Source organism: Bison bison, unplaced genomic scaffold (genome assembly GCF_000754665.1).
Source record: "Bison bison bison isolate TAMUID 2011002044 unplaced genomic scaffold, Bison_UMD1.0 scf7180017864481, whole genome shotgun sequence".
NCBI classification, from domain to species: domain Eukaryota; kingdom Metazoa; phylum Chordata; class Mammalia; order Artiodactyla; family Bovidae; genus Bison; species Bison bison.
Window position 1 is genome coordinate 6,664,552 of NW_011495041.1, and position 10,856 is coordinate 6,675,407.

Below are 10,856 nucleotides of genomic sequence, written 5' to 3' on the forward strand. Positions count from 1 at the left end.
CTCTTGAGAGTCCCTTGGACTGCAAGGAGATCCAACCAGCCCATCCTAAAGGAAATCAGTCCTGAATGTTCATTGGAAGGACTGATGTTAAAGCTGAAACTCCAATACTTTGGCCACCTAATGCGAAGAGCTGACTCATTTAAAAAGACCCCTATGCTGGGAAAGACTGAAGGTGAGAGGAGTAGGGTACGACAAAGGATGAGATGGTTAGATGGCATCACTGACTCAATGGACATGAGTTTGGGTAAACTCCAAGAGTTGGTGATGGACAGGGAGGCCTGGCGTGCTGCAGTCCATGGGGTCACACAGAGTCAGGCACGACTGACCGACTGAACTGAAGACTGCCAGGCTCCTCTGTCCAGGGGATTTCCCAGGCAAGAATAGTAGAGTGGGTTTCCATTTCCTTCTCCAGGGATCTTTCTTACCCAAGGATCAAACCTGTGTCTCCTGCATTGGCAAGTTGAGTCACAAGCAAAGCCCCATGAAGCAACATTTGCTAACACTAAAGATCTTTAGCATTAAGAAAACTAAGAGATCATTATTGCCAATTACTTCTGTGTAGATATTACCTGCACATTATAAATACTATAGGTCTATTTAAATTTTACTTTTTTCATATACAAGGCTTCGGATACCCTGTCTTAATACACATGCATTCTCTTATAACGAGTTAATAGTCATTAAAATGTCACGAAACTATACAGTTTAGTCTCATGTTATCTGTTATTGAAGACTATTTTGTTTTCTGAACATAATGGTTTTACCCCAATAAGTTGTGGAAAATACATCTTCTACATGAGGATGAAACATCAGATCAATCTTCCACATTAGTAAAGCAGAGTAAGCTTAACCAACCATCTCAAGTACTACACCATTACTCATTTCTTAGTCTACAGTAATGCTTCTATACACTGTTTTACTAGACCCAATACGATACATATCATGTTAGCATTCTACACCTGAGTTCTCAAGGGATTTTTTTTTAAGAAGCTCTGCATTTAACCTAAATATGATTTTTTGACCCTTGATATCTAGATGACTGACCTGGTCCTACACTTTATGGAGTTCAAAATGAACAATAGTCTCTTTATTAAACATTAAATATTTTACTGGTTATCTATGCCACAATGGTAAAACTGTAAAATGTTCCACCATCATTATTTCTCAAGATTATCCTGTATGCTGAATGTGCTTAATTATCCAAAGACAATCACTGACATTATATTAGAAGACAAAGGAGGAGAAACATTAAAAAAAAATTAGACTAATAAAAATTGTCTAATAAAAATTAGACATTCATATATTAGAAGTCATTGGAGTAAATAAAATTCATTTTTAGTTGTCAGTAATTTAAACTGAAAGTAACATAATTTTGATTCCATATTTAGCATAAGAAATTATTGAAGCATTTAGCTAACTCTTTGCCTGGAGAATCCCAGGGACGGGGGAGCCTGGTGGGCTGCCGTCTGTAGGGTCGCACAGAGTCGGACACGACTGAAGTGACTTAGCAGCAGCAGCATATGATGAATTGATAATAATTTATCAATTACTGGGCATTTATTAGGTATAAAACATTACTCAGTTGACTGCATGGGTAGAAAATCTTCTGTATCAAAAATTTTAAATCCATGAATCTAAATGCTTATAAAATTTGGAATGTTTTTGAGTCTTAACTCATTAGACAGAGGACAATGTCTTTTTTAATACCTTAGATAGCTCCAACAATACACTACATTTTAGTCTACTATCTGACATCTCTGTGACATATGACTGCATTTGGACAGGAATTTTCATCGAGCCTCAAAATAGATCACAAAGTGCTATCATGAAACACATTTTGATTTGGCTACTTAATATTCTTACGAACCTAATAACATTGTAATTATAAAAATACTGGGATTTCTTTGGAGGGAATGATGCTGAAGCTGAAACTTCAGTACTTTGGCCACCTCATGCGAAGAGTTGACTCCTTGGAAAAGACTCTAATGCTGGGAGGGATTGGGGGCAGGAGGACAAGGGGACGACAGAGGATGAGACGGCTGGATGGCACCACTGACTCGATGGACGTGAGTCTGAGTGAACTCCGGGAGTTGGTGATGGACACGGAGGCCTGGCGTGCTGCAATTTATGGGGTCGGAAACAGTTGGACACAACTGAGCAACTGAACTACTACTAATGCATATTATATATTGTAAAACAGTGAAGATCCAGAAACAGTTATGGTTAACATTTTAATGTTTTCCTGGAATCCTGTATTCTATAAAAATGAAATAAAATTGAAACAAAGAGTCTGTAAAATTTTGGATACTGCTTTTTACATAATATTTTACATAATCATTTCTTATATTAGCTAATATAGTAAGAAAATGTCACCACATCATTTTGATGATGCACAAGATTCTATAATTTGGAAATATCAAACATTATCTGTACGTTGTTTTGTTCCACATTTTATAATGATTCCATATGTTCATTGTACTTAATACCTTCATGAGATGTTGAGAAAGCAAGTTAAGATGAAGCCCTTAAATTTACCCAAAATGAATCCTAGCAGATACTAACCACTATCTAGAACAGTAGTAATAATCATTCATGTTACTTTTATATAATTGTAAGTTATCAGTAAGTTTTACCTTGTAGTTTTTCTTTTATTAATTTTATGCTTTAAGATTAAATGCATTCTTATACAGTTTTCTTACAGGTTATTTTTTTTAAATTAATTTTCTAAAACTTCTAGAAATAATATTAAGAAATTGAGTATAAAATTTTTCTATTACTGAATCAAATATCTCATATGAAATACATGTATTTGTGTTTATTTCCTCAATGATTTATGCTATCTCAATATGATAGCATATCATATTGAATCATATCATATGAAATATATGCATGTATTCAATAAAACAATTCCAATATATATTTAAAACTTCTTGAATATGAGCAGATTGATTTCAGATGAGTCTTTGAAATCTTTGAACATGACTGCGTCCCAGTGCATTCCTTTCCTTTTAGACAACAAATAAAACATTTACCAACAGTTGGCCTATCCTAGTTATTAAAACTTTTTTACACAGATTGTCACCAGCTGAGTTAAAACAGCAGCTGTCCACTGGAAATAATTGCAGAAATGTTTTGCCTATTGGCCTGAAATCAAACATATGTTTTCCTATAACAACTAAAACATAACTTTGTTGATGTGTGTTAATTATTGAGAGATGTTAATTACACAGTTATACACCTGGATTGTCACACTAGCATAGAATCCCAGACTCTTGAGTGTAGGCATTTTCATACATGCTTTAATTTTTAGTGTTTCAGACATTTGAGAAAATATGACTATATTCTGGAACAATTCCTTTTGACTTATTTTTTTAAAGATTTGTCAAAGATCATGTCTATACAGAAAAGAGGGAGCTCATTTTACCCCATATCTAATCAGAGTTGGGAGTTAATTTGCAAATAGCCTTTATTTTGGATTATAATGATTTTTTAAAATCTCCTTTGCACTTATTTTTATGATAGGTTTCATGCATTTTCCATGCTCTGTATAAATTTTTCAAATAATTTAATTAGTATAAGTGTTAAAAAAGAATAGCTGACAATACAGCTGGTGGTTTAGTTGCTAAGTCGTGTCTGACTCTTGTGACCCCACAGACTATAGTCCGCCAGGCTCCTCTGTCCATGGGATTTTCCAGGCAAGAAATTGGAGTGGGTTGCCATTTCCCCCTCCAGGGTATTGGGGATCAAACCTACATCTCCTGTGTCTCCTACATCGTCTGGCAGATTCTTTAACCACTGAGCCACCTGGGAAGCCCCTTTGGCTGATTTTAGGGTTTCATTATTAGTCAACAAAGAAGAATATTTATCTCTTCAAGTAGGTCACTTTAAATAGCACATTGGCCAGTAAGTCCCACTGTTACAGAGCTACGGATAAGGACTGTGGGTTTACTCAGAGAATAGAACTGTTAGGCCTCAATTACAAATGTTACACATTTTTTTCTCTACAGTGCCAACACTTGTAACTAATTGAGTAGCTTTTCACCCCTAAACATAAAATAACAATGGTTCCAAACTCCCATTCAATGTGTCTACTACATTATTCCATCAAAGCAGATGTGGCTTTTCAGTAATTCTCTATGATATCATCCTCACAAGAAATAAAAATAAAGAAAATATTACCTTCTGTATAGTAATGATTCCTTCCTGTGTATCTTTGTCAACGGCAATCTTGAAAATCCCTAATCCATCACCATCCACAATTTTGTAATCCATTTCAGCATTAGCTCCTATATCTGCATCGGCAGCTTTAATTCTGGCCACAACAGAAGCCACTGGCAATGATTCTGGGACATTATATTGGTACGACCCTGTGAAATTAAGAACAAGAAATGAACAAAACCTTACACCAAACTAACCAATAAAATTTAATTATCTGGCTATCTTGAACCCTCTTTGCTTAATTTGCCTTTATGTCTTTATAAAATAAGATGATAAGGCAATATGAGGCAAATGATAAGTTTCATACAGCTTTAAAAATTCCAAGGAAATGATTACATAATAATCAATGTCAAAGACAGCCTGGGGAAAAGCATAAGAAGTATTCCATATCAGTATTTCTAGTAGTGAGAAATATACTACTTTTAATGATAAAAATAAAACTTAAATTGTAAACAGAATTAACATTGAGTCGACTGTAATTAATATGCAATTAATTTATATAAATATTTAAAATTTTATATAGTATAGCTTAGACTTCAAATGTGCAAAAAATGAGCCTAACTAGTTCTCATTCCTTAAATGTCGGAATTTCCACAATAGTATCTTTTACTGAAAAAGTTTCAGAACACTGGACAAGGAAGTTGATCAAATGCAATATTAAGTATGACTTGTACATTAAACTCAGTTGGGACACAACAGTACAAGAACAGAGTCTATGTTATTTGAACAGGAAGAAAGAGAAGCAAAAAAGGAAGAGTAACTTTTTCAAACTTTCTTTTGTAAAAACTCTTTACCATCCCTCAACTCAAAAAAAAAGAAAGAGACAAAGAAAGAAAACCAGCTTGGGAGGCAGATGAAGAATCCTTTGAAACCAGGAAATGCCCCTTCAACATTTCCCTTTAATCATCTACTTTTTCCTGCTTCCTTGCCCTTTTCCGTTTCCTTTTGGCTGCGAACTGTGATGCATTTGCACTTTCTTATAAAGAAAAAAGAAAGGATACTCTTTAAGAGAAACAGAGAAAGGAAATTGTATCCAAATGAAGGTACTACATGCTAGAATAAGAACCTTGGTGTTTGCAATTCAATACATTTTGTTAATTGTTACTGATTTTTAAAAAATATCACAACACCATTTTTTAGTGACCCCTTTCACATATCTATATAAGTTCCTTAGGATAATCCAAAAATTTCAAGCTTAAAATAGTAACTAAAGGGTAGACAAAGAAAATCCCAGTCAAAATGAAAATGTTAATGATATATTTTTGGCTTTCTTCACTTTAATAAGTAGGAGAGTGTTTAATAAGCTAGAAAACTCATGCTCTATCTTATCAAATCATGACAACTGAAATCACAAAAAAATCTGTGTCAGTTCTTATTTCTCTAAAGCAAAGAAACAGCTAATTCTATTATGAGCCAAATATAATCACATTGTTTTGTTTATTCTTCCGTCTTCCTCTCCTCCCCCATTGTAAGCAGTTAAGAACAAAATTAAGGCTAGATTCTTTTTTTTTTAAATGCTAAACTTAGGATAACTTTATTTTGCCAGGATGTATAAAAATGTCTGTTGTACAATAGCCAAAATATTAAAAATATGTAAAATAAGAATAAAACATCTAAAGAAGCAGTATTTGCAGGAAAACATGGTGACCGTCATATCTCCAGAGAAAGTGTCCTTGTTTGACATAAGCTTCTCAGAAAAGCATTTAAAGATACTCTAGTCTACACGATTCTTCTTACTTTCTTGTGTCCTAAAGAATACCACATATACTTGGGAAAAAGGACAACTAAGAGAATAAGATGAAATGCCTTTTTTTTTTTTTTAACTATCAGGACACCTCTACCTAAGAAAATTTTTCTTTTTTTTTTCCTTTTACTTGGTTAAAAGAAATGCCACTTTGCTCAAAGAAACTAAATGGAGGGAATGTGGTTTTCTGGTTCTTTGAACTGGTTTCTTTTGAAACACAGAGTGTTTGCATTAAAAAAGAGGTGGTAGGTAGCAAAAAGAACATTCAAGGTTCATGAACTGGTTAAAAAAAAAAAGTGTGGAATGAGAAATAAAGTTCAGTACTCTTTTTTTTAATCTGTACAAATAAAGCAGAACATTTAGTATATAGAATTCATGAAGTGCGTTTGAATGTTATTATTAATAATTGGGAACAACCTCAGAGCTTACAGAATGTAAAGAGCAGCATGTCTTTGACTAAAAAGATTAATACATAAACAAACTTAATAACTGTCTAGTATTCAAAGTGAACCAAAAGAAAAAAAAATTACATTTAAGACAGAATATAAGGTATAATTGCTTTTATCTGCTTCCAATATCTTTATTATTTCATATTACTGAATTAAAAATCAAGTCCCTGATAAAACAAAATTGGAGGAGAATGTAATTGAGATTAATTATTTGAGACATATTTGGGGAAATTCCTTTTTAAAGACATTCCTATAATCCGGCAAGGAAAGCGAGCATGCTTGCCAGATACCATGGAACAGCTTACTTCGAGGAAAGCGAGGTGGGTTATCGTTGACATCAGTGAGGGTCACGGTGACCGACGTGGTTCCAGAGAGCCCTCCGTTTTGACCAACCATATCCTTTGCCTGAATAACAAGCAAATACTGGTCTTTAGCCTCTCTATCCATGTTTGGAAGGGCGGTCTTGATGACTCCTGAAAAATTTCAAATCCCAGTAAAATGCATCATGAATCGCTGCATTTATACTAGCGAAGAACACTGACATAGGCAGAAATAGCTCGAGTGGTTGCCTTCTGCTGTTTTGTTTACTTTTAATAACTTTAAAGCATATTAAAGACCAAAGAGATATTAACAACTATATAAACATTACAAAACACAGAAAACACTGTAATATAGAAGACCAGGGTAGAGAGAGCATTATCTCTAGGTTTTACGGAAATATGACTCAAAAAATACCAGCTTAAATAAAATCTACTCTAGAAGACTGGGCAGTTGCCTATTAAATATATGACAATGAATCTTCTTCTCTCTCACCCTCTCCAATATCTTAATTCCCAGTGATGTGAAATCACCATAAACCCTTTCAGCTATTGTCCCTACTACTCTCCCAGCAAAGTAACTACATAGTCTATAAATGAAAGAATGTGTCATTTATGTTTAACAAAACACCATTCCAAATTATGTTGCTGGATAGATAGGCTGTATCTGTTATTATAAAAACCTGAGAAAAAGTATTAATGATGAGAGTGACTGTGTTCATGAAAATCAAGATACTAAAAACATCAGTGTGTTTTGCTGTTTCTCTCTAATCAATTGCATTTAATAAGAACCTTGAAGACTTCAGAGGTATAAGAAACTGACTTCAGAACTCCATGCTGTTTGATAAGAAAGCTTGAACTACAATCACTGCTGCAGTAAATTAATGGTTTTATATTAATAACCAATTATTATATAAATATATGAGACAATAGAGTAATTATGAGTAAAATTTAGTCTTGCTATGGTCACCCACTGATCAAGAATCCACCTGCCAATGCAGTAGACGTGGGTTCAAACCTTGGGTCAGGAAGATCCCCTGGAGGAGGAAATGGCAACCCACTCCAGTATTCTTGCCTGGAAAATTCCACCAACAGTGTAGCCAGATGGGCTACAGTCCAGAGGGTCACAAAGAGCCAGACACTACCTAGCAACTGAGCAAGCACACACATACATAAAATAATACATATACTCAATATAATATACTTGGGCTTCCCTGGTGGCTCAGATGGTAAAGAATCTGCCTGCAATGAGGGAGATTTGGGTTCGATCCTTGGGTCTGGAAGATCCCCTAGAGAAGGGCATGGCAACCCACTCTAGTATTCCTGCCTGGGGAATTCCATGGGCAGAGGAGCCTGGTGGGTTATAGTCCACAAGGTCGCAAAGAGTCAGACTCAATATACGCACATAGAGATCGTAACAAATGAAAACGCATCTATTCGATATTGCTCTATACAGATCTTGAAACTAGAAACAGGAGGTCATCTTTGCTAATTAGATACGGTAAGGAGTCTAGAATCCTACTTAATCATTTCTTGTACTTTCATCATTTCTGATAATGTCTTACCTACATAACTGGAACTCTTTTGTTCATCAATCTATTTTGTTAAAAGATTCTAACTTTTAGAATTTAAGTCAGAATTTAAAACCCCAATGACTCAGACCTGAGGGACAGGAACTCTGGTATCATGGACTTCTCAGGAGCAAAACTGGGCTGTCTTATAGAGGATGGTTCTTTAGGAAGAAAATGATTATAAACAAATTGGAATAAACATTCTTTTTTCTGCATGTTTGGCACAAAAATGTTTTTATACCCTCCAAATTTATAAAATGTTTTTAAAAGCTGCCATTTTAAAATGTTGTTCATGTTCAGCATAAAAATGTCTTTATACCTTCCAAATTTATAAAATGTTTTTAAAAGTTGCCAATTATTTAAATGCTGACTCTTCAATTGACACATATAATAATGGTCTGTATATATGTCAGCCCTAAGTATAAGTTACAAGCCTGTATTATATCATACTTGGTCTGGCCTATTCATCACAATATCCTACGGTTCAGTAACTACTCCAGCAGTGGGAAAGAGATGAAAATATCTTTCAATAATTTAAGAATAATTTAAACACTATGTTATTGGTCCCAGTATGTTAAGATTCCTAGTTAAATAACACTCATACCATCTTAAGAAGCCACATTTTTGTTTAGTTCTGAGCAGTACCTATCAAATACAAACACACACATACACACATATACACACATATACCTGCAATGCATCAATATTTTAAGCATTTAAATTACATTTGAGTAGGCCATTTATTGCCACCTGCCAATTCAGGAGACATAAGAGACGTGGGTCCAATCCCTGGGTTGGGAAGATCCCCTGGAGTAGGGAACGGCAACCCACTCCAGTATTCTTTCCTGGAGAAATCCCATGGACAGAGGAGCCTGGTGGGCTACAGTCCAGGGGGTCTCAAAGAGTTGGACATGACTGAAGCTACTTAGCACGCAGGCCATTTATTGTAACTGCTGTTTTAACAATCACTTATTCTAATACACTACACTGGACGCTGCTGCTATAACCACAGCAATACAAGATCTCTTTAACTCCTTCACTGAACTCCTTTAGTTATCTGCACACTGCTTACAGAGAATCTCTAAAACATCACTGCTGCTGCTGCTGCTAAGTCACTTCAGTTGTGTCGGACTCTGTGTGACCCCATAGACGGCAGCCCACCAGGCTTCCCCGTCCCTGGGATTCTCCAGGCAAGAACACCACAATGATCATCAAAAGAAGCAGAGTCATATAGCCATTTGGTTCACTGAGAACTGTCTGAGATGTAGATATTCTTCTGAGAACCATAATGATTCTATGAATATTTCATGTCTGTTCTTCAATACTTCCCTAAACTCTAATATTGAAGACACTGAGTATTGACCTCAATAAGACTCACTGTTACCAAGCTTAACAATCTCTAAGATTCCTGGGACTTACATATCTCTACTTCTCTATGTCTTCCTTACTTTTCTTCTTTTTCTTACCTTTTTTCTTTCTCTTCTTCTTTCTTCCTATCATAACTGTATTTATTTATAATACATTTAAAATAAATTAAGCATTGACAATCTTGAATATTTGATAGTGCATTTCATAAGATGACATTTAAGGGTGTGTTTCACATTAAACACATAATTAATAGTTTCATACAGATGATAAAATATTAATGAAATTCTAAAACAATTTCCTACCCATTCAGTTTTTATTTTTAATTTCTCAGTATGTTTAAATGAGTTTGCATCCTGCACAGTTATTATAATGGAGAAAGATCCATAGCATCTCAATTAACCAGCAAAGAAAATACAGCTGCCTTATCTTCTCATGGTTTTGTTCAGTGGTATTATTTGAAAGAAAACAGAATTATCAGGGGAGAAGTCTGGTAGTCAAAGTTACTCACTTATTTTTCACACTTCTAATTGTCTCTTTGCAAGTGATCCTATAAATAACACTTTTCCAAAGCAAAAATCATCACAGAGTTTGCAAAGAAATGCAGGGGGCAAAGGTAATTTCCAAATACCTCAATTATTAAACATTTTTTTTTTTTACAAGAGAGAAATAACTAGGTGAGAATTGAATTTAAATAAGAATGTTCAAACATAATAGATTTCTAGTTCTATGGCTTTTGTGAGCTTTTTACTTTTGAGTCTAAGCTGTCTACATTTGGAAAAGAATTCTCATAAACTGGATATGATCTGCATTTTGGTGAATATTATATAGACACACACTCACAGAGAAAATTGTTTATACTGTGTCCCTAAAGTGGTAAAAGCCAGTCTTGTCTAGTCATAGCCTTACAGTTCTATGAGGCTTTCATGAGAGATAATAGCATTGTTTTAATAATCAATAATTTTAAGCCACTTATGATGAAAAGAATATACCCTGCATCTCTTTAGAAAAAGAGACTGGCCCAGATTTTTGGCTTTCTGAATAATAATTTCTCTATGGATGTATCATCTGACCCAGTAACCCAGAGCTTCTCATTTATTTTTATATTTATAATTGATGTTCACAAAATGTATTATGTATGAAGCAAATTTATCACTGCTATTTTTCAACAACTGTCTGGTTTTTAGTCTGA

General features: G+C 34.5%; 1 protein-coding gene across 1 annotated transcript in view; it reads right to left on the reverse strand.

Moving 5' to 3' along the window:
- The window catches only part of CDH7 (cadherin 7, type 2), a 135,417-nt gene that overhangs the window by 59,905 nt on the left and 64,656 nt on the right, over positions 1–10,856 (reverse strand). The window contains exons 4-5 of the mRNA XM_010862322.1: positions 6,717–6,884; positions 4,180–4,367 (exon numbers count right to left, since the gene is read on the reverse strand). Coding sequence (XP_010860624.1) covers positions 4,180–4,367; positions 6,717–6,884 — 356 coding nt within the window. The remainder of the gene's footprint in view (positions 1–4,179; positions 4,368–6,716; positions 6,885–10,856) is intronic.